Below are 24,736 nucleotides of genomic sequence, written 5' to 3'. Positions count from 1 at the left end.
TAGGCTTAAATTGCAGCAAGGGCGGTTTAGGTTGGACATTAGGAAAAATGTCCTGTCAGGGTGGTTGAGCACTGGAATAAATTGCCCAGGGAGGTTGTGGAATCTCCATCATTGGGGATTTTTAAGAGCAGGTTGGACAAACCCCTGTCAGGGATGGTCTAGCTAATACCTAGTCCTGCCAGGAGTGCCAGGGACTGGACTAGACAACCTGTCGAGGTCCCTTTCAGTCCTATGCTGCTACGAATACCAGCCCTTTTCCTGAGCCTCCGAGGCTGAGCCCTACCAGGGCATGTGCTGCCCCCAAGTGAGACTAGAACCAGCTCACAATTAGGGCTACAATTTTGTCAGAGGTCATGGAATGCATAACTTGACCCCCGTGGTTCCTGGGAGCTGCAGTGTCCCCCCACAGCCCATGGTGGCTGGGAACTGCAGGTGCCCCAAGCTCCCAGCTGCTAGGGGGTGGGGAAGGGGGCAGTGCCCCAGAGCTCTGAGTCACGGGCAGCTGGGCTGCCCCACACTGGGAGCCACGGGCAGTGGGGGGGCCTCACAGCTCTGAGCTGTTATGCATATTTTTAGTAAATGTCACACACGGGCTTCCATTAGTTTTTCTTTATTGCCCATGACCTGTGACTTTTACTAAAAATATGCATGACAAAATCTTAGCCTTATTTATGATTGCACCTGTCCCACCCTATGCATCAGCTGTACTGCAAACAGAGGTGTCAAAAATTCTCTAGGCCTCCTCACTGGCAAAGTAAGCACTTGACTGTTCTCTGCCTCAGAGTGAGCACAGTGACTACTCAAGGCAACTTATAAGTCACTTAGCAAATGCCTCCTTAATGGCCACTAATACTCTGTTAGTGTTCCCAGAGGAAGCAGGAAGCAAGCGGAGGCTCTGCTGGCCAGAGAAAAGGGCTGTGCTACTCAAATCCCTTTCCATGTAACTTAGGTGTATGAGGCTTGGGAATGCTAAGGCATAGCAGGGGGATCCAGTGCTAAAAAATTAATTCTTTTAGTATATGAAGTGCAGAATTTTGACTGTCTCAGCTGCTTCCTGGAATGAATTCTGGATGTGCTGCTTCTGAGATAGCTCCTGACCACTCTCCTTGTTCCTCCTATGTTCCAAGAGAAGCAATATCATGTTTTAACCTGCTAGGCAAAAGACAGCCTCTAGGACCCCAAAACATCCCCATATGCCTCCTGATTATTTAGCTTGAGGAGTTAGGCACAGGACTGTATATGCTGATAAGTGGCTTGAGACGTACAGGCAGTAAATTTTTCCACACCTCTACATTATCTTCAGAACAATCTTTAATTTTAAACATCTGTCATTTTTTAATTAGCAGATATAGCCCAAATGCCCCTTAAAAGAAAAATATAAATTCAGAAATAAAGACCTAGGAATTCATTTTAAAAATATAAAAACATGAAAAAGCAAATTTGGAATTCAGTCTCCTTATTACATTAAAAGCAGGCACAAACCATACTATAAAAAAAAAAATTTAAACGTAGGCCCTAGGGAAGCAGGCAGGGCGTCAGAGAGTTACTATTCAACAAGTTTCAATGCCTGACAGTTTATATGTTTAATTTGTCCAGACTTGGACCCCTGAATGGAAAAGACAGGCTAACCCTACATGCTAGCCTGGCTGCTCTGGCATGCAAGAGGGGAGGGATGTAGTCATCCATGGGTCTGAACGCTGCTCCCTCGAAGAGCTCAGTGATGCCCTGCCACCTCATCTTTTGTGTGAAAGTGATTTGATTATTGTAACCCCAAGACCTATAATTTGGATCCCACATAAATGGTGAGGTTTGACTTTTAGACCAGTTCTGTCTTTCCAGGGCATGGGAAGCAGTGCACCTGCTGCTCTCCCTAGTTATGCTATCTCCAGCAACACCACCTCTCCTCAGGAGAGGGAGCTCAGCCATCAATAATAGTCCCTGGTTTTCTAGATGTGGTGTTTTATGTTGGCTTCACTCTGGCAAAACAGGCTACGATCTCACATACTGAGTTGCAAAGGCCATTTTTCCACTCAATTCTAAGAAACAGAGACCTGTTCCTTGGGGGAGAAGGGTGATAGAAGGTAAATCTCATCTGTGCATGGAGCATTTCTTGTTCAAAAGTTCCAGAACTGTAGGTCTCCCCTGCTAGCTCCTCCCGGTACTCAGCTGCAGCTCCCGTTCTCAATCTGAAAAGGAGTACTTGTGGCACCTTAGAGACTAACCAATTTATTTGAGCATAAGCTTTCGTGAGCTACAAGAGCTGTAGCTCACGAAAGCTGATGCTCAAATAAATTGGTTAGTCTCTAAGGTGCCACAAGTACTCCTTTTCTTTTTGCGAATACAGACTAACACGGCTGTTACTCTGAAACCGTTCTCAATCTGTTACTCTGACTGGATAACTGAGGAGGGACTAGCTCTCCCCCTCCTGTAGCTACTGGCAGGGTGGTTGAATCCAGCTACTACTGAGAGAGAGAGAGAGAGAATTAATACAAAACAAAGACAATCCTCAAAGAGGCCGTTTGTCTCCTGCCTGAAACTACTGCATAAAAAGGCAGCGGCCCAGGTAGGGAAACCATAAGCGGGACCATCTGAATCTGCCACCAACAGGGCAAGGAGTGGCCAGTAAGACTGTTTTGGGTGCACACCCTCCTGCATCACGTCTCATCATCCCCTCCTCCCTTTCTTCATCAGGCAATCTGGTCGCCATCCCTTAGCTCCAGGGGATGTCAGGAATTCTACATGGAAGAGAGAACAGAATCTCCCCCCCAGGAAGAAATTCCTTCTTGGACTAGGGAGCTCTTGAATTTGGTGCAAAAAGTGCCTTTACCTCAGCGGTCACCAACCTGTAAGCCCCAGGCAACAGCAGCAGAGTCCCTTTATAGTATCCACTCTCAAAAGAGCAAATATAACAGATGCCTGACAGCAGAAGAGGTTTGCAGCAATCCTCATCTGACTCGGTGGAGGTGGCGACTGAGAACCTAATGAGTAAAATTTTAAAAAGGGGGAAAGGGTTCAAGAAACTACCTCAGACACAAGAGAAAACTGGCCGATTCTTCTGGGGATAGTAGTTCTTCATTCATCATGAGAGCTGACGGTTCTGGACACAAGGTTCTCATACATGGAAAGAAAAAGCTTAATAAAAAAATTGTTTGTGGCTGTTCTTCATTATCATTTATTTTAATCATAATCTTGACAGACATCAAAAAAAAAAAAGAAGGCTAGAAAATCTGTTCAATCCAAGCCTGAGAGAAAAACGAAGAAGTCAAGAGGAAAGTCAGGATCTTCTTCACAGGAGGAAGGTGAACTCTCTCTCTCTCTCACACAGAGCCTGAATTGCAGGATGAAACAAAGCAAGAGGATCTTTTTCCAATCACTTGAGAACACATTACGAATGGTGATTGGATACCTGGGTATCCTGTCAGATGAGCCCATTAGAAAAGATTCTGGGGAGGAGGAAGAAAGATAGACATAGAAATTACAAAAAAATATTTTCCAGCTGGTTCAAAATATGAACTACACATTCCCTTTCATGACTTTTTGGAAAAGTGATTAAGGCTGAATGGGAAACACCAGCAAAATCTAATGGATTGTCCAGGCATGCCAAAAAATTCTACAATGTGCACCACAGCAAAGCAGATTTGGTCTCTCATCCCAAAATGGACAAAGCAGATTCAGCACTAGTCAAAGACACTACCATCCAACAGAAAGGGGCTTTTTCCCAAAAGAACCCGACTGCAGAATAGAAATATCCCTGTGTAATAATATGTCTGAGGCTTCATCTTCCTCTCTGAGGGTTTCTGCTGGGACAACATGTTTTGCAAGAGCAGTGCTAGCCTGGACTGACAAATTTGGCAGCTAGATGGCCACAAAAGGCTAAGAAATCATGATTAGGTTTGGACTTGAAGAAAAACCCAATGGCTTCAACCTTCACTGTTGATGCAACCAGGGATACTTTGATGTTTTCAGCGCATGCCATGGCCTCCAATGTGGTGACCAGACAGCACCTCTGGTTATGAGCTTGGAAGCACTATATACAAGCCAAAGTCATGTTAACAGCTTTGAAATATTTAGGAAGTTGGTTATTTGGGAAGCCATTAGACAGAGTGCTGGTGGAAATCTCAGATAAATCAAAAAAGAACTCTCCCAACTCCAACTCCAAATCCAGAAAAATGGACAATCGTCCTTATTACAAGTCTACATATCCTTTTTGTGGCTACTCCTATAGGAACGAAAGAAACTACAGCAAAGGCAAATGGAACAAGTCCAAGCCTGGAAAGGGGAGAGACCATTCTTCCTGCCATGCAAATTTCAACACTGGAAGCAATGCCTGAATACAATCAAGAGAGTTCAGATGAGCAACACCTATGGGGGGATACTATTAAAATTCAAGGACCAATGGCCTCTCTTCACATTGGACAGATGGGTCCTGAATGTGGTTCAACATGGGTACATCACTGAATTTTCAAAGATTCCAAATCATCATTTTCTCCCTTCTCCAGCATCAGCAAGAGGCAAAATACGCTAAAGGCCACAGATCAGCTTCTGCAATCCCATGTAATAGAGAGAGTTCCTGAGGCAGAGATGTTCTCTGGTCACTACTTAATCTTGTTTCTGATACCCAAAAGATCTGAGGAGGACAGAGTGGTGTTGGTCTTAAAACACCTGAACAAGTTCATAAGAAAGACCAGATTTAAGATGGAGACTTTGAATTCCATAGCAGTGGCCATCTGCCAAGGGAATTACTTTATATCAATTGATTTGAAGACTTATCTTCATGTGCCAATCCACTGGAAGCACAAGAGATTTCTGTGATTCGCTCATGGGACCAACGATTTTCCATACAAAGCACTGCCTTTCAGACTGTCATCCTCACGAGTGTTCAAAAAGTCCTCATTGTTCTGGTGGCTTTTCTCAGGCAAAAGGGGACACAGGAATAGTCTTTCCTGGATGACATTCTAGGCAGAGCCCTGTCCAAGGAGGGGTCCACTCGGGCAACTTAGCCAATGATCCGAACATTGAAACAACATGGATTTATTGTCAATTGCTGAAAGAGTGATCTTCAACCATCTCAGCACCTCATCCATCTTGGAATGTTGACAGAAAGATTTTGTGGGCTGTGTGTGTCTATCAGCCAAAACACAGGGCAAGATCAGATCAGCAATTACTCTCATGAGGAGGTGCCTGAGGACATCAGAACACTCATTAGAATGCCCACAAAGAATGATCAGGTCCTGCACAAGGATAGTTCCTTGGGCAAGAATGCATATGAGGCTTCTCGAGTTTCCTGTTGTCCCTTCCCTGCCATTTGCTGATTTTTTCCATTCTGAGCCTTTTCCAATTCCAATATATGTTTTTTGAGATGGGGGCGACCACATCTGCACACAATATTCAAGATGTGGGCATACCATGGATTTGTATAGAGGCAACATGGTATTTTCTGTCCTATTATCTATCCCTTTAATTATTCCGAGCATTTTGTTGCTTTTTTGACTGCCGCTGCACATTGAGTGGATGTTTTCAGAGACCTATCCACAATGACTCCAAGAGCTCTTTCTTGAGTGGTAACAGCTAATTTAGACCCCATCATTTTATATGTATAGTTGGGATTATGCTTTCCAATGTGCATTCCTTTGCATTTATCAACATTAAATTTCATCTGCCATTTTGTTGTCCAGTCATCCAGTTTTGAGAATTCCTTTTGTAGCTCTTTGCAGTCTGCCTTGGTCTTAACTATCTTTAGTAATTGTGTGTCATTTTGTATGCACACACACGAATACTAATGTGTGTGTGTGCATGAGAAAATGCATGTCTACATGACAGTGCACGTGGCTAGGTCCCTGAGAATCCGTGTAAGAGAGCACATTTGCCAGCAAGTGTTAAAACAAAGCCCAAAGACAAATGCCTGAATAGCTCCCACAGAGCTGCTCTGTAAGAGCCTGAACATTTCTTGCCAACACAGTGAAAGAAACTAATGAATGTACTCTCACATCCTGTCCTGCACACAGGGAAAGGCTCCAGCAAACATCCCTTATGTTCAGGTCACTATGACGACTCAGTGCCAGAGTCATGCCCTTTAGTGAGGCCTGCCACACTCATAATTGCACCAGGCTTTATTAAAGCGAAACAAGAAGAAAAATTGGAAAACAGTTCATAAGGGAAAGCATGAGCTCTATTAATTATCCAAATACATAGAAGTGTTAATGCTCAAACAGAAATGATTGTTTTACACTAACAGTAGGATGAGCTGGAATGCAATAGGAAGCTTTAGTCTGTATCCCTAAATATAAACAAAAGCTGAGACCTGCTCAAGCACTGACTGCTCTTCCTGGATTCAACAGGCTAAACAGAAAAGGAATGTAAGAGGCTGCATCACCCATTGAACTGAGCCGACTGCCACCTCTTTCCCAATGGATGCACTAACCAGTCCTTGGCTGCAGCAATGCTGGGTGCTTTCTGCTTGGGATCTTTAGATACAGTTCTAGCAGTTTTTACCTTTTCACACTTGTGGGACTGGATGCTTCCAATGCTCAGACCAGGTTCCCACAGCTTCTGGCAGGTGTCAGGTTCCTTTGTGATGTTTGGTCATCCTGCTCAAGGAGGACTATGACTCGGGGGGATAGGAGGGAGAGAAATTCAGTGGCTGGCTGGGCTATGATGGCAAAGGGGATGCTGAGAGATAGAAGTAGGTCATTTTTCTGAACATTCCCTTAATCTGGGACACACTCCAGAACAGCTAAAGTGAAAGTCAGAGTTCTATAAGTTCACAGCTCTAATGCAGAGGTAAGGTGGGCAGGGGAAGAGATGTTACTTTAACATGAAACAGTTCAAAAGGCACCTGTCATCTATCAATGCCAACTACCAAATGCACATTAAGCAAAGGCATTTCCTTTCTGCCATTTCCTTAGAGCTGGCCATTATTCCCAGCTCTCCAGCTGTTCACCTCAGGCACTGATAGCACTGACTATAACATTGCAGTATCCCCTGCAGAAACTGTCAGGTGAGCTGGGAGAGAGTAGAAAGTTTTAGCAATATGGATCTCATCTCAGTTAGTGAAATACTATTTCTACCTCCAGCTCCCCTGGGCTCCGAGTATTTTCAAAACACTTGGAGCACAAAGATTCCTGCCCAGACATATCTGCTCCACTGACACCCAAAGTCAGGGCTAAAGCTCTGTAACGCATCTGGAGGTGATAGTACTAGTGGGATTACTCTGGCGCACTATTAACATAAAGGTTTGGGACCTGAGGTTACAGAACCAGCTACTTTGGGGCACTCAGCCCACATTCTCCAAGGGTGTGAACTAGAAACAATAAATGTGGACGTAACCATCCTCTTGCACCAGAACAAGGCGCCCGCCGTCGTCCACAGCAAGGACACGGGGTCTCTTCAGCCGACTTTGGTTGCTCAACACTACCTCCCCTGTCTCACCGTCTGGTGAAAATTTAATCACCTTCAACTGATCGACCACAAAAATGTTACTAGACACGTCCACGCATACACTGAACGGCTTTGTCAGCAGCGAGTGTGAGGTCTTCAGCACATTGAGGATCAGCCCAGACTTCTCAATGATGACAATCTGCTTCTTGATGAAGTCTGAAACAATGAATTCCTCCCAGTCATTGACAGCAATGAAAAGGAACTTCCCCCCATGGTAATCTGTGGGTGCCACCCTGCCCACGCAGTGTCCTGAAGGGCTGTAAAGGGAGATGGAGCAGAGTGTGCCTTCACTCACTGCAATATAGGAGTCCTCATAGGAGGTGATGGCATAGGAAGACTCGGATCCCCTTAGCAGCAACTTGCGCAGAAACTTGCCCTCAAGGGTCAGGAAGAAGAGGAAGGAATCTGAAGAGCAAGCTAGGACGTCTCCACAGAGCGAAATGCCACAGAAGACGCCATCTGAGTCTGGCAGAGGTATTGATTGCTGAAAGTGCCCACTAGCGCTGTACTGCTTTATCTCATCATTCTCCTGATCTAACAGGAGAATGCCACCAGCGTGAGGCAGAACAGCAATCCCTGTGATATTGGGCTTTGCTTGGGACCAGCACTGGTCTACCTCAAAAGTGCACACGCGCTTAGGCCTTTTACTGCGCCTGCTGCAACAAGAGGGGTTCTTGTCGGGAGTGTCAGGGGCACTCTCTTCAGAGCTTGGACAGGAGTCTTCTTGGTCTTCTGAGTCCAAGGGCAAGTCTGGGTCATCCTCAGACTCCTCACTGGGGGAAGCAGATGCCTCGCTATCTGGCTCAAAAACAGTTTCCATGTCTCCTTCAGGTTGTTCCCTGGGAAACACTAGACTGAAGAGTGCTGCCTCTGACAGCATTTCCGGCTGATCCCAGGCTATGGCCAATTCAGGGATTTGGCTCTCTAGTTTCCGTGGGATATATGTCTGGAGCTCCTGAATCCGATTCCTTATCATGCCCTCCAAGTGTAAGATCTCATAGTCCTTTCCCACATAGAGGACCCTTTGAGAGAACTCTCTGGTGCTGATTGCTTTATCTTTTTGGCTCTGGAGCTCCTCTTTCACCAAGCGACAACCTTCCATTTGCTGAGTTAGAAAAGCAGACAGCTCACCCAGAACGGCTTCCTTCTGGGCCAGGAGGTAGGAGATAATGTCATCCACGTATTTGGTGATCCTCTCCTTTATGTTCTCTCCTGATGTTTTCAACTTATCTATTGTCTCCTCCACAGCTTTTTCCTGCTCAGAGATGCACGTTATCGTTCCTGCCAGGCTGTCAATTAGCTGCTCAACAGAAGGCCTTTCCCTCTGCACAGCATTTGCCATAGAGACCACCTTGTGCTGGAAATGGTCTAGCATACGGCAGTCCCTGCAGATGGGAGCACTGCAGGTGTCACAGAAGAATCGCAGAGCTTCCTGCTGGTGGTCCTGGCAGCACAGCTCCTGCAGCAGCCTCATCTCAGCATCATATTCCCCAGCTAGAAACTCCTCAAGCTTCACCACCTTATGATGAAGAGTGAGACGGGAGCAGCAATGGCCCTGAGTGCAGGACTGGCACAAGAAATCCTTGCAGTCTAGGCAACGGGCAGTGGCAGTCAAGATCTTCTGGGCATCTGAGCAGACTGTGCAGGCCAAATCCCTGTTGTGTTTAATCTGGAATAACTCCAGGAGGCTGTTGATGAAGAAGTTGGTTTTCAGACTTGAGGCACCTCCTGGGACATCTGTTTGCAGCCGGCACTCAGGACACTGGAGGGCTCCATCCCTCACTAGTGGTTCCAGGCAATGCTGGCAGTAACTGTGCAGACATGGAAGGATCTTTGGCACTGTGTAGAGATCATAGCAGATTTTACAGGTCAGGAAATCCTCCCTGATTAATTCTTGTAAGGACATGAAGGTTAGAGCCATTGTCCCATCCAAACAAGGCCTGGAAACAAAACAAAGAGAAGAATCAAAATGCACTCATCTTATTTCTACACCCATCATCTGAGTGACAGCCCTGCTGAAGGCTGCAATCCCAAGAAAAAGACAGGCTGAAACATGGGAGGAACAAAGGGAAAGAGAGAAGCAGATGGGTGGGCAAGAGGAGAGGGAGATGGGATCACCATCTGGCCTATATCATATTTCTGTCCTTGTGTATGCTTCTGTTTAGCTGGATGTGTATCTTTAGTGAGCACCTGTGGAAATTTTTGCTTCCTGACGCTAAGCAGAAATGTTTGAATCTATTCACCCTGGGGACATAGGCAAGAAAGAGTTGAGCATCCAGGAATTTTATTCCCAAAATTATTAAAATGTATAGTCTAGACAGACACAAGGAATGGCAGGTGAGAGAACTAGGCTAATTTAAGGAAGGAGCTATCTGGGATCTGAGTTGGATCAGCTGATATACTGAAGTTCTCTAGGGCTCTGACCCAAATTACTTACTGAAGGAACTCATGTTTTTTATGAATTTTAGAACATACCACAGAGATTAGGCTATTACAAATTCTAACAAACCAATTATGGACAAAACAATGGAATTATCATATTAAGGCTAGAAATAAGGTTCATTAGCAGCAACACTGGCATTAAATCATCAGTTTAATCAAACCATCAAATTAACACAGCAAATAATCACCTAATGACAGGTTTCAGAGTAACAACCATGTTAGTCTGTATTCACAAAAAGAAAAGGAGTACTTGTGGCACCTTAGAGACTAACCAATTTATTTGAGCATAAGCTTTCGTGAGCTACAGCTCACTTCATCGGTGGTGAATGCGTCCGATGAAGTGAGCTGTAGCTCACAAAAGCTTATGCTCAAATAAATTGGTTAGTCTCTAAGGTGCCACAAGTACTCCTTTTCTTTTTGCAATCACCTAAAGCTTTCCTCCCAGAACTTCACAGTAAAATAGTGGTTTCTGGCACTTAATGCTTTTTGCCAGTGGATGTAAACTAAAACTGGGTCCACCTCTGATGGAGACACTTTTCTCTAGGTAAGTGAAGACCCAAACAGATTATTCTTCAAAATCAGGAGTGAATCCTGTCTTGCTGTATCATAGATATCTGGGACAACTTAAAAGACACTCGCCTTGGGACCAGGGTCACCCGCCCCAGGCAGAGACCCGGGAGGGGGAGCAGGATCCGGAGGGGGGGGGACCAGGGTCACCCGCCCCAGGCGGAGAGCGGGGGGGCTGGCAGGGTCTCCCGCCCCAGGCAGAGACCGGGGGGGGGGCAGGATCCGGAGGGGGGGGGGACCAGGGTCACCCGCCCCAGGCGGAGAGCGGGGGGGCCGGCAGGGTCTCCCGCCCCACGCAGAGACCGGAGGGGGGGGCAGGAACCGGAGGGGGGGGCAGGGTCTCCCGCCCCAGGCAGAGACCGGGGGGGGGGCCAGGAACCGGAGGGGGGGCAGGGTCTCCCGCCCCAGGCAGAGACCCGGGGGGGGGGGACCAGGTCTCCCGCCCCAGGCAGAGTCGGGGGGCGGCGCGAGGGGGGGGGGCGCCGCACACGGCAGGTTTCAGGCTCTAGCCCGAGCCGAGCCAGGCCACCACGTTCCCGCCCGACTCACCCGCCGCCGGCCCAGCCGCGCCGCCCTGGCCGCTACCGGGACAGGCCCATTTCCGCCCCGAGCTGCGCAGGCCCCAGCGCCCTTCCGGGAGCCGCCCGCCCGAGCCTCGCGCCGGCAAGGGCGGGGCAGCGGGGCGTGGGGGGCGGACTGGGGGGGGGCGGCGAGGGCAGCGGGGGAGGGGAGGGGTGGGGTGGACTGGGGGAGGGAGGACAGCGGGGGAGGGGTGGGGCGGACTGGGGGAGGAAGGGCAGCGGGTGAAAGGTGGGGCGGACTGGGGGAGGGAGGGCAGTGGAGGGCAACCTAGTGACCGCTATACTTTCCTACATGCCTCTAGCTTCCATCCAGGACACATAACATGACCTATTATCTACAGCCAAGTCCTAAGATACAACCGCATTTGCTCTGATCCCTAAGACAGAGACAAACACCTACAAGTTCTTTATCAAGCGTTCTTAAAACTACAGTAGCCACCTAGGGAAGCGAGGAAACAGATTGACAGAGCGAGACAGGTACCCAAAAGTCACCTACTACAGGACAGGCCCAACAAGGAAAAGAACAGAAGACCACTGGCCATCACATACAGCCCCCAGCTAAAACCTCTCCAGCACATCATCAGTGATCTACAACCTTTCCTGGAAAATGATCCCTCACTCTCACAGATCTTGGGAGACAGGCCAGTCGTCGCTTACAGACAGCCCCCCAACCTGAAGCAAATACTCACCAGCAACTACATACCTCACCACAGAAACACTAACCTGGGAATCAATCCCTGTAACAAACCCCGTTGCCAACTCTGTGCCCATATCTACTCTAGCAACACCATCAGAGGACCTAACCACATCAGCCACACCATCAGGGGCTCATTCACCTGCACATCTACTAATGTAGATATATGCCATGATGTGCTAGATATGTGCCAGCAATGCCCCTCTGCCATGTACATTGGCCAAACCAATGTACCCCAGACAGTCTCTGCGTAAAAGAATAAATGGACACAAATCAGACATCAGGAATGGTAACATACGAAAGCCTGTAGGAGAACACTTCAATCTCCCTGGACATTCTATAACAGATTTAAAAGTAGCCATCCTTCAACAAAAAAGCTTCAAAAACAGACTTCAAAGAGAAACTGCAGAGCTACAATTCATTTGCAAACTTTAACACCATTAATTTGGGCTTGAATAGGGACTGGGAGTGGCTGGCTTACTACAAAAGCAATTTCCCCTCTCTTGGTATTGACTCTTCCTCATCAATTATTGGGAGTGGACCACATCTATCCTGACTGAATTGGCCTGGTCAATATTGGTTCTCCACTTGTGAGGTACCTCCCTTCTCTTCATGTGCCAGTATATTTATGCCTATATCTGTAATTTTCACTCCATGTATCTGAAGAAGTGGGGGGGGGGGTTATCCACAAAAGCTTATGCTCAAATAAATCTGTTAGTGTTTAAGGTGCCACCGGACTCCTTGTTGTTTTTGTGGATGCAGACTTACATGGCTACCCTTTTGAAGCTGTGGATGTGATCCAGAGGGATTTTCAAGCTGGCAAACTCACCAGTACTGCTAGGAACCTGCTATGTGGACTTTGAAGTCTTGGTATGTATGTAACTGCTTTACCATTTAACATCTCTGTTCTTGTTCTTCCTTTTTACTTTATAATTGGCTGGTATTTTGGGTAAGATCCAAACCTATACTGACCTGGTAATGTGGCTGACCCTTCTGAGGTCAGAAGAACATTTTGCATATGTGAGCAGAGTTTAAAATAACTTCTCACTGTACTGGACCTAGTTGCTGACTGGGGGCCAGAGACTGGAATGCAGTAAAGGAGGCTGTGTGATTTCTTTTTTTCCTTCTTGATAATCAGTGTGGGGGATCAGAAGCACAGTTTGTGACTAGTTGGGAGGTTTAACTTCAGTGTTACCCACCAGTCTTGGGAGTATCTGCTCTCCCTTTTGCACCCTGCCCTTGGCATTACCAGTGAGGGCTGCCCCAGGCACCACGGGTCACGGACCTAACCTAGGGAAAACTGTTGGACAAATAAGGGACTCTAACCAATAACCTCTCTCTGAAATGGGACTTTGATACATTTTGATTAGGATTGTTTTGCAGTTTAAGTTTCAAAATGCTCTATTTTGTTTTGGATTTTTTTTCTGTGTATTTTAATCAATAATTCTCCAAATTTTGCCATTAATTTTCTAGTGTGTTTGCCATGGAACTAAGGCCTGGTCTACACTTTAAAATTTATACCAGCAAAGCTACGTCAATTAAGGGTGTGGAGGTTTTATGGGTATAAGCCAAGTGTTACATACACTTATACCCTCATAAAAGTGCTTTTCCAGTGTAGCTTATTCTATTCAGGGAACTTGTATAAGCTATATTGACAGAAGCACTTCTATGCCAGTAAAGTCTTCATCTACACTAGTAGCAGTTGCTAGTATTGCTATACCAGTGCGAAAAAAAACTTTTCTAGCATAGACAAGTCCTAAGCAAGCCACGTTCTCTGTACTCAAAACACCAAACCATGTTGTACAGTGATGGGTCATGTTAACACCTTTGACTCTGAGCCCATTTATTCCATCAGAATTAACACATCTCCCGTCAAACACAATTCACATGATTCTAGGAGCTGGGACTTTAAAGAAAACACCAAATATCGTGAGTCATGATAAAATCAGGATAGTTGGCACCAATGCTTTCCCAGCAGTTAATTATGTTGGAACAAGCCAGACTGGGAAGGCAATTTTAAGAGTAGAAACAGACTCACTTTGAATCCCAGCCCTGTAATTCTCTTTCTGAAGGAATCATGCTAAGGGGAGATGGCAGGCCAGAGATGACGTCAGGATGGCAGGGCTGTGGGAAGAGGGGATTCCAGCTGGGGATAGTTAGAAATCCCTAATGGTGTCCCTAACCCCCTAAAATGTGGCTACTTTCTTGGTGCTATCCATCCTGGAATCAGCTGATTTTTTCCCCAAAGGATTAAAAGTTTCAGAACCCTTTGTTTTAAGGAGTAGTGTATTAACCCCAGTGTTTTGGCCCAGTTCTAATTCTGGGACTTCCATCCTGTTCCATGAATCTGTTTGATTATTTAATATTTGCACATAGCATTCTACAGAGGAAACAAAGACATAAGGAGTGTAACCCCCAAGGAGATTACATAGATTCCTGGGACCCTGTCCGCTGGCAGCTCAGGGAGAGGCACACTGTCCCTGGCAGGGAGAGGGAGCCAAGGCAGACTCATAGTCTGCCCAGCAACCAATAGGCCCTCCCAGGGAGTTGAGAAAAGGGGAGAAGCCATGTTGGAGTGAGTGTAGAGCCAGTCAGGAAAAGGGCAGGACTGGCTGTGTGGGGGAGCTGGTGAGTCCCAGGCCAGGATGCAGGGCTCCCCCTGAGAATAGGCTTCTAGGGACCTGATAGCAGATCCCTCCGCTGGGTTTTTCCTTCCCCACTGATGATTCCCAATTTGTAGAGTTTGCTGGGAAACTTCCCCAGCCAGGCTGAGTTCTCCCTCCAGCTCCCTAGGTGAGAACAGTCACCATATGGTCAGCTCTGTTCTGTGTGCTAGTCTAGGGCTGCTGCCTGCGGAGTGTGTGTCTGGAGGCTGCGCTAGGAGGCTACAGTTTGGATGTTAGTGTAGTTGTGTAACCTACTACACCAGGAGCCCTGCACCCCTTGTGGTGAGGGGAAATCCTGGGACCGACACAGCCTGACTCCTGCCTGAAAAGGATCCCTGCCAGCAGAGAGCAGCCCATCTACAGTGACTGAGGAGTCCAGAGTCATCTTCGAACCTGAGGATCATTCATGGAGTTTGTGAGTGCACATCTTTTAGTTAGTCAGGTAATTTGTTTTGGGGTCCCCCTACTCCCTGAACTGTGTCCTCAAGCCAGGGAGTAAGGGTTTGAGGATTTTATAACCTGCTGCATATTACACCTGTGGAGGGATTTACCACCTTCTCCCACTTGTGAGTCCTTTGGGCTGTCAGCCACCCTGCTAAACCACTGTAAAGAAGAATTTTGTGGTTATAGGTCATCAAGGGCCGCAACAAAGTACGTGTAGCAGTGGGACGCTAATTTTACATTTGAAACATCAAGTCATGGGTATTGTGACGGGGCAAGGCCCGATGGCTATAGAAAAGTAGTGGGAGATAGATATATTAGCTCCAGGCTAAACAAATCCCTGGTACCAGGATAAGTGAAATGGCAGCTGCTCCAGGTCAATTAAGACACCTGGGGCCAATTAAGAACTTTCCAGAAGGCAGGGAGAATGCTAGGTTGATTGGGACACCTGAAGCCAATCAGGGGCTGGCTGAAACTAGTTAAAAGCCTCCCAGTTAGCCAGGAAACATGGGACCCATGGAGGCAAGGACAGAGCTTTGTCACAGTATTTTCAGAGTGGGCACCAGTGACCCTAAAAATAGTGTTTTACCCTGTTGTGTTGTATTTGTATCCTGTTTAATATAATTATTGTGTTGAATATATTGTATGTCTTTGTGTTATTTCTTGGAAGTTTCCAACTGTCTGGCAAGTAAGTGGGGATTACCCTGTAGTTAGAATTTTCCGCCCAAGCTGCCCTGGTGACCCTGCCAGAAAGGAGCAAGGGGGGTGGAGGCACAGCCAAATAATTTCATAGGAGAGAAGAAAGAAGATACACCCTGCTGGGTGGGTGGCAGGATCCAAAAGAACCCAGGCCTGTAAGCAGATTGGCATTAAAGGAGGTAACCAGGTGGAGAGGGGGTGCTACAAGAGTTTATGCTGTTCCATGTGTATCGCACCTGGTAACACTGGCAGGGAAGAAGGGTTTTTTCACAAAATAAAGAGAGGAAGCTGCTTGTCTTCACCCTGCACACACAGTTAAAAAAAAAAGTGTATTTTATTAGGTTGACACATGCTTGTGCAGTTTCTACTAGGCCAAGGATTCTCCTTTGCCTCCTGTTCTCTTAAACAGATGGCTGTATTTCACCCTTGATGGAGCATCCCCACAGATTCAGCCTGTAAAGCTGGGACCCCTCAGGAGGATAATAGGCACGAGGATAACATCACTGTGTGTTAGAGATATCATCAATCTGGTTTCAGGACTCAGCAGCCAGTTCCCACTGCAAGTGCTGGGCCTTGTAACCAGGAGGGCAGCCAATCAAAAGGAATAAACCCAAACAAGGTCCAGCTCTGAAGTGGAAGGAGCCATGAGAGTGACCTGTGAGACATGCTGTGCAGCCACACACAGTCAGGTTAAACAACAGAGCCCGTTTGGCACCACAGCCAGACAGCTTCCCATATGCTCTTCTTATAACTCTCCCTGGCTTTTCCCCTCCTATGGCTTCTGAGCTCTCATATGAGCTAGGATCGGAAAGCAGGCTTGATACACAGGTTAGTGGCTTTGTCATGTTGATGGACGGTACCTCCCTCTCCAGAGCAGAGTCACTGGAGGCTGCAGAGAGACAGGATCTCATGGGGGATGTTCTAGCCTTTGTCTTCTCTGTGCAATTTCACCAGACTCAGGAGTGTCTGTGCTGGTGTGTGTCCGTCTCAATGCTGGTCTTCTGGAGCTCTGGCTCAGGCTGGCGTGCATGAGGCTGGTGCTGAGGGTGGGGGGTCTCTTCATGGCCTCATGCTAGGAGCAAAGGTTGCACCAGGCTGGCTTTCACTTTTTGCTTTATGGCATTTCAAATACTGAAGCAAAGATGTACAGATGAGTAAAGAGCAGTTTGTTTTCAGTGCCAAGACAGACCTCCCTGCACTTTGGGTTATACTGTTCCCTAGTGTAACACCATTGAAGTTGGTGCTGTTAGACCAGGGATAAAATTGGAACCTAATAGCTTCCCAGAAAGCTCTGCTCCCATAAACTCCTCTCCCATGCTGACCCGTTCCTCATCACACCCTTCTCTCATGTCACTTCTCAGCTCCTTTTTTCATGTTGGCCCCACCCCCCAAGTTAAACAGTGGAAGCTAAAACAAGAATAGTGATGACTCAGTGGAGAAGGAAGGCTAGGAATGGAGGTGGAGGTCCTGGGCTGCTGAGGGCTGAAATGACAGGCCAGGAGTTGAATGCCCTGGCCCCAGAAGATGAAGAGGGACAGCTGGGAGGGGAGCATGGGTGAAGTCCCAGCCTCAGAGGGAGAAATGTGGCTCCAATTCGTCGTCTTCCTGCAGCTGTTCACTTGGCTGGATGTAGTTATCTTCAATGAAGCCATCATCATCCTCCAGTTGCAGCCCAGCAGCACTAGGCATGGATTGGTTCTCCCCCCACGCAACCCCCCTCTCAACATGGCTGCCCCCCATCGAGCTGGTGTCAGGCAGTGGCTGGTGGCGGTAGCTGGCAAAGTTCATATGGAATAATTTGCACTTTGCAGCTAGTGCAATCAGGATGGAGATGCCAACAGCTGATACAAGGAAGCCCACCAAGTATGGCCAGCTGTTCCCTCCCTTCCCTGCAGGCGAGGTAGTGGTTGCTGCAGTGGTGATTGCTGCAGAGGAAAGAGAGATGGAGTAGTTCAGGGAATCCCCATGTCTCACCAGTATCTTCCTGATGGGTGAGGGATTGCCAGGCCCTACTACCATAGACATAGGGTGAATACTTGGGCTGATGCTCCATAAGCCACAATGGTGCTGCTTAATGGTGCCTATTAGAATGGTAGCATTTTACACCCACTTCACATTCTCTTTGCATGGGTGCAAATGATTGCAGGGTGAATTGGGCCCAGTGTGTTCAGAACTGAAGTTGCCTGCTGTTGAAATTTTCAGCCTAACAGAAAACACCATTAAAGCAGGTACAGCTTTGTATGAAAGGAAATTGAGGGTTTAATTATTAAAGGGGAACAAGGGAGTTTATGTATTAGTGAATTTGGAAGAGTTACTAATAGTTAACACCCTCAAACACTTTTTCTGAGATAATTTGGGTTGGTGACACACAATCCCATGTCTGGGAGACAATTTACCAAGGCTTTGTCTAAGTTAGGATTTAAAGGTATGTTATCTGGCTCCATCTAATTAAAACCTTAAACTTTAGTCAAGACAAAGCAAATTGTTCTTTAGCAAGTGCAAGCAGCACAAGTTAAAGTCTCAGCGGAGCAAGTGTTACAGTACAATTTGCTGTGTCTTTAGCTTTGAAGGTTTTAATTAGATGGATCCAGATAATCTAACACATCTTTAAATCCTAATTTTGGCTATGTCTTCACTGTTAAAAATAATAAATAAGTGAGGTCAGTCACAGGCAAGGGTATAGCTTAGCTGCCTTGTGGTAAATACTACAGTGCCTTGTTTCCACTAGGATTCCACTAGAAGGTGGGATGGTTAATGTGCCTAAGTTAACACTTTTTTTGGGTGGGGATGGGCAGTGAAGATAAAGCCTAACAAAATTGGGAATGAGCAACATGGGATGGATCACTTGATGATTCCCTGTTCTGTTCATTCCCTCTGGGGCACCTGGCACTGGCCACTGTCAGAAGACAGGTTTCAGAGTAGCAGCCGTGTTAGTCTGTATCCGCAAAAAGAAAAGGAGGACTTGTGGCACCTTAGAGACTAACACATTTATTTGAGCATAAGCTTTCGTGAGCTACAGCTCACTTCATCGGATGCATTCAGTGGAAAATACAGTGGGAAGATTTATATACACAGAGAACATGAAACAATGGGTGTTACCATACACACTGTAACAAGAGTGATCAGGTAAGGTGAGCTATTACCAGCAGGAGAGCGGGGGTTGGGGGGGGGGAAGACACCTTTTGTAGTGATGATCAAGGGGGCCATTTCCAGCAGCTGATCTCTTTCTCCCCCCCCCCCCGCCCCTTCCTCAGATGTTCTTGTCAACTACTGGAAATGGCCCACGTTGATTATCTCGTTACAGTGTGTATGGTAACACCTATTGTTTCATATTCTCTGTGTATATAAATCTCCCCACCGTATTTTCCACTGAATGCATCCGATGAAGTGAGCTGTAGCTCACGAAAGCTTATGCTCAGATAAATTTGTTGGTCTCTAAGGTGCCACAAGTCCTCATTTTCTTTTTATCAGAAGACAGGATACTTGGCTAGATGGACCTTTGGCCTGACTCAGTAGGGCCATTCTTATGCTCTTATGTTCTTATAATTTGAATGTAAAGTGCCAGGATTTGTGTAAATGGAATAATCCTGAGAAAAACAAAAGGGTGGTTCTCCACTCTGTTGAATGGAATATAGGAATTTGCAAATGTTTTGTCTAGGAAATGGTTTGATGAGGAAGGAGTAATGTTTTGTTTCATTTCATTAAATACTGAGAAGCTGTTAAATGGCAGCTGTTCATTGGAATAAGTGGTGTAAACTGCCACAGCTTTGCTAATGTAAAAGGTTTCAGAGTAACAGCCGTGTTAGTCTGTATTCGTAAAAAGAAAAAAGAAAAGGGGTACTTGTGGCACCTTAGAGACTAACCAGTTTATTTGAGCGTGAGCTACAGCTCACTTCATCGGATGCATAGCATATCGTGGAAACTGCAGAAGACATTATATACACACAGAGACCATGAAACAAAACTTCCTCCCACCCCACTGTCCTGCTGCTAACAGCTTATCTAAAGTGATCATCAAGTGATCATCAAGGAAGGCCATTTCCAGGACAAATCAAGGTTTTCTCACTCTTCCTCCCCCCCCCCCCACACACACAGACACACATACAAACTCACTCTCCTGCTGGTAATAGCAAGAATAGGAAGAGTGAGAAAACCTTGATTTGTGCTGGAAATGGCCTTCCTTGATGATCACTTGATGATCACTTTAGATAAGCTGCTAGCAGCAGGACAGTGGGGTGGGAGGAAGTTTTGTTTCATGGTCTCTGTGTGTATATAATGTCTTCTGCAGTTTCCACGATATGCTATGCATCCGATGAAGTGAGCTGTAGCTCACGAAAGCTCATGCTCAAATAAACTGGTTAGTCTCTAAGGTGCCACAAGTACTCCTTTTCTTTTTTCTTTTTACTAATGTAAAAGGTTTCTCTCAAGTGCTAACACTGGGTAAGTTCTGACCTTTTTGAAGAATTTTCTTCTAAAACCCTAGAAAGGGATAATCTGCAGCTCAGCATAAGGTCTTGGGGGAGGGATAGTTATCCTGCTCAGATGGAAAGAGATCATTCAGATTTCATAAGTCTCCCACTAACTAGCCTCTGGGCTCCTGTATTGTATTGGTTCCTATCATGTAGTATCTGAGTCTCTAATAGCTTTGATGAGGTTAACTTATTTTGTTCTGTAAAATTACCTGGTGCTTTATCTGACAACGAAGAGTTTCTTAAATGCAGCCACCAGGGGCTTTTCCTGTGGCCACAACATCCTCCTGGGCGGTGATGGGGAGGGCACAGAACATCAGCCCCTCTCCCTCCCTCCCTGTTGCTCCTGGATGCCCTGCCCTGCACTGCCTCTGGAGACAGGTGGGGCACAATACTGCAGGAGAAAGGTGTGTTCTCGACCCACCATGGGTGGAGGGGCAATGGGGTTTGGGTGGCTGTGCAGCAGGCTCCACAGGCAGGACTTTGGGAGCCTGGCTGTGGGGCTTCAGGAGCAGACCCTGGCTCCAGCCCCACACTCTGGCCTCTAACCACCAGGGGCTTGGGTGGTTGTGCAGCAGGCACCAACCTCTGGCTCTGCAGCAGCGGTGCTTACCCCCCACCCCCCGCCGCCATTGCCTTGGGTCCCAGCTGCCTCCCCCTCCAATCCCCCCCATCCAGCCTTTTATTTGTCCTGGTGGTTGCTGAGAAAAGTGATATGAAAAACATGTCACTTTTCACTGCACACTTAGTAGGTAGCTGGGAGGCTGTGATAAGTGATATTAACAAACATACAAATATCACTTTTCACAGCATTATTTTTAATTATTGAGTCTGCAATAAAAAAAACCCTACATAAATAGATTACAATGATTTGGACATGTATATGTGCATATTTATTTGTTTTTCCTAAGGTTAATTAAGTATTTTAGGAAAAAGTGTCAATGTGGCCACCAGCAAGAGTTGGTGGCTGCACTCTGACAACAAAAAATTTTGTTGTGAAGACCCCTGCTCTAAGAGTATGTCTATACTGCAATTAGACACTCATGGCTGGCCTGTGCCAGCTGACTTGGGCTCAGGCCAAGGAGCTGTTTAATTGTGATGCAGATGTTCCAGCTCAGGCTGCAGCCTAAGTTCTGGGACCATTGCAGGGTCTTAGTGCCCAGCCTCCAGCCCAAGCCCAACATCTACACCAGAACTGAACAGCCCCTTAGCCCGAGCCAGTTGACACCAGCCACCTGTGGGTTTTTACTTACAGTGCAGACATACCCGATATGACTGTTACAGCCCTTGTCCCCAGCCAGGACAGCACACACTCACTCTGACAAGGTCCAGAGCAGAGATCAGGCAGCCTCTCCAGCTACTGATGCTGCCAGGAATGTTCGTTACAGTGAAGAGGAATCCAAACCTAGCAGAACACAGTGAACCAAAATCTCACGATGGGTTAGGTAGGAGGCAGAGCAGGAATTCAGACCTCAGATACTGGATCAGTGGGGTATATACTTCGGGAATATGCCACTGATAGGAAAACTGATTAAATAGGGAGCTAGAGCGTTCACATGGGACCAGAGTTCCTGTAGCCGCACAACTTACTGTCATTTCTCTGCACTGTAGCCAGCAGTTTTCTTCTGACTGAAAGCGGAGTCTGAGGAAACCACTGTTTCCTCCTGCAGCCCAGATCCTGAAAGTTCAGGGTCTTGACCTCCTGGCCCTGGAGTTCTGGTGGGGAGGCACAGAGTACTTGCACAGCTAGGAGACAAAACCTGACTCAGTTGCAGGAGGACGGGCTCCACCTTCCCACCCATCCTGCCATCCCCATTTTGGAGGGAGGTCTTTACCCTTGCTCCTTATTATATAAAGAGCAGAAGTGAGTGCCCCAGCTAATGCCCACCCACTTAGCCTGTTCTCAGCCTCTAGTGAAACCTAATGGAAGAAACAAGGGAAGAAATCACTAAATATGGAGCCATCAGCAACAAACAAAATTAGGGGGAGGAGTTGCTGTGAGTGTGAGCTGCCTGTTACCTGTAAAGCACCAAATACATTTAGGCTTGGTCTCCACTACAGATAAGGTTGCCAACTTCCTGTTCACACAAACCTGAACACCCTTGCGCTGCCCCGCCCCTTCTCTGAGTTCCCACCCCCGGCTCACACCATTGCCACCTCTCTTTGTTCACCAGGCTGGCTCGGGGTTGGGATGCAAGAGGGGGTGAGGGCTCTGGGGTGCAGGAGGGGACTCCAGGCTGGGGCATGGAGCCAAGGGGTTCGGCATATGGGAGGGGGCTCCAGGCTGAGGCAGCGGGTTGGGATGTGAGAGGGGGTACAGCCTCTGGGCTGGGGGGTGTGGATTCCAGGGTGGGGCCAGAAATGAGGGGTTCAGGGTGCAGGAGGGGGCTCTGGGCTGAGGGTTGGGGTGTAGGGGGGGTGAGGGCTCTGGCAGGTGCAGGCTCTGATGTGGGACTGGGGAGGAGGGATTTGGGGTTTAGGAGGGGGCTCCAAGCTGGGGTGAGGGGTTTGGAGTGTGGGAGGGAGCTCTGAGCTAGGGCAGGGGGTTGGGATCCAGGGTGTGTGTGTGAGGGCTCTGGCTGGGGATGCTGACTCAGATGGGGCTGGGAATGAGGGGCTTGGGGTGTAGGAGGGTGCTCTGGGCTGGGACCGAGGGGTTCAGAGGGTGGGAGGGGGATCAGGGCTGGGGCAGGGGGTTGGGATGTTGGAGGAGGTCAGTAGTGCAGGCTCCGGGCAGTGCTTGCTTCAAGCAGCTCTTGAAAGCAGTGGCATGTCCCCATCTCTGGCTCCTACGTGGAGGCATGGCCTGGTGGCTCTGCGCACTGCCCCCTCCTCAGATGCCATCCCCGCAGCTCCCATTGACTGTCGTTCCCTGCCAATGGGAGCTGCAGAGTCGGCTCTTGAGCAATGCGCAGAGCCCCCTGGCTGCCCCTACATGTAGGAGCTGGAGGAGGGACATGTCGCTGCTTCTGGGAGCCGCATGGAGCCATGGCAGGCAGGGACCCTGCCTTAGCCCTGCTGTGCCACCAACCAGACTTTTAACAACCCAGTCAGCAGTGCTGACCGGAGTTGCCAGGGTCCCTTTTTGACCAGGTGCTCCGGTCGAAAACCAGACTCCTGGCAACCCTAACTACAGAGTTAGGTCGACATAAGGCAGCTTAAGTTGACCAAGCTCTGTAAGCATCTACACTACAATGTAGCTCCCACCAATGTAAGTTGCCCACTATATCGCCTTAATAACTCCAACTCTGCAACAGGCGTAGCACTTAAGTTGAGGTAGATAGGGCGATGCAGTGTCAGTGTAGACACTGAGTTACTTACATTGCTTTTTGGCTGTCAGCCCTGCGTGGGGCTCACAGCCAGAGCCCCCCGCTGCCCAGCACTGACAGCCTCGGCTGCAAGCCTTGAGGTGGGAGCTTGGGCTGTGAGCCCCGGGCAGCGAGGGGGGAGTGGGGTCTGGCTGTGAGCCCCCCACACTGCCCCACTTAAGTCAGTGCAAGCACTCCTGGTGAGGATGCGCACCATCAGCAGAAGGGGAGGGTAGCATGGACATGAAAAATCACAGCATGCATCCAATGAAGTGGGTATTTATCCACAAAAGCTTATGCTCCAATACGTCTATTAGTCTATAAGGTGCCACAGGACTCTTTGCCGCTTTTACAGATCCAGACTAACACGGCTACCCCTCTGATACATGAAAAACCACAGTAATTACTGTGGTGGCTGCATGTTGACCTAACATAGATCAACTTAATTTGTAGTGTAGACAAGGTCTCACATTGTGATAGAAATGTCAACAGTTAAAGGGACACCATCACCGTGAAATCTAGTCCATTTCAAAAACTGGGCTCTGAGGTTTGAGGTCCTGCTCCCACTGAAGTGGATAATAGGAACTGTTGAGTGGTTAGCACTTTTGAAATCTGGCCATTTATTCAGGTGCCTAAATGTAGATTAGGAGGTGAATTTTAGGTGCCCAGTTTTCAAAATCTTAGCCAAACTGAAAAAAAGCCTTTTCTCTAATGCATGATTTCTAGGAATCTTGGGCATTACTTGTAACCACAGGTTTCAGAGAAACAGCCGTGTTAGTCTGTATTCGCAAAAAGAAAAGGAGTACTTGTGGCACCTTAGAGACTAACCAATTTATTTGAGCATAAGCTTTCGTGAGCTACAGCTCACTTCATCGGATGCCAAATAAAGCTTATGCTCAAATAAATTGGTTAGTCTCTAAGGTGCCACAAGTACTCCTTTTCTACTTGTAACCTCAGTACATAAAAACTTTCAGAGTGATTTTTTAAGTTGATGTCCCTTAAAAAAGGATTAGAGAAACCCTAGAAAATAGTCTGCTGGAAATAACCTGCATTAATCAGAAGAGATGGAATAAAAGGGACCAAATAGGTTTTCTACATCTGTTACTCCTGTAATCCTTATCTGAACCCTTCCAGGGCATTTGCCCTTCAGTCCCTCCTCTTTACCCATGGTAGCCCTGCCCTCAGTCCTTCCCTCACCTCGTCTTTGTTGTTGCCATTGCTGGAAAGGATACATGGAGCAATTACAGACCCAGGGGTTCCCCTGAAGCAGGACCTGTTGGGTTCTTTCCATCAGCTGCAGGACTAGTGCATCCACAGAGAGCAGATTATTGTTCCGCAGATCCAGATGGACAAGGGCTCTGAAGGCAAGGAACGCAGGCAGCCTCAGAATCTGAAGCTTATTGTTTTTCAGGAGCAGCGTGTCCAGGTTTCT

At 47.5% G+C, this 24,736-nt stretch overlaps 1 protein-coding gene across 3 annotated transcripts; it reads right to left on the bottom strand.

Moving 5' to 3' along the window:
• Nucleotides 1-1,313: 1,313 nt before the first annotated feature.
• LOC141992621 (E3 ubiquitin-protein ligase TRIM56-like) lies at nt 1,314-24,667 on the bottom strand. Of its 3 annotated transcripts, none has more exons than XM_074961953.1 (2): nt 24,502-24,667; nt 1,314-9,377 (listed from the first exon to the last, which is right to left on the bottom strand). In XM_074961953.1, exons 1-2 carry the CDS (start codon nt 24,519-24,521, stop codon nt 7,301-7,303), a joined length of 2,097 nt encoding a protein of 698 aa, XP_074818054.1. In that variant the 5' UTR covers nt 24,522-24,667; the 3' UTR covers nt 1,314-7,300. The 3 variants fall into 3 exon arrangements, with proteins under 3 accessions (XP_074818054.1, XP_074818056.1, XP_074818055.1); XM_074961955.1 differs by lacking the exon at nt 24,502-24,667 and adding an exon at nt 21,587-21,666; XM_074961954.1 differs by lacking the exon at nt 24,502-24,667 and adding an exon at nt 10,996-11,085.
• Nucleotides 24,668-24,736: the final 69 nt, after the last annotated feature.

The sequence above is a fragment of the Natator depressus genome, chromosome 8 (assembly GCF_965152275.1).
Source record: "Natator depressus isolate rNatDep1 chromosome 8, rNatDep2.hap1, whole genome shotgun sequence".
Taxonomy (NCBI): domain Eukaryota; kingdom Metazoa; phylum Chordata; order Testudines; family Cheloniidae; genus Natator; species Natator depressus.
This window is presented reverse-complemented; position numbering and strand designations above follow the sequence as displayed.

Coding starts and splice junctions, on each gene's coding strand:
- LOC141992621 (XM_074961953.1), bottom strand. CDS start 24,521: ATGGCAACAACAAAGACGAG. Junction 9,378..24,501: donor ATGGCAACAACAAAGACGAG/GTGAGGGAAGGA, acceptor TTTTGTTTCCAG/GCCTTGTTTGGATGGGACAA.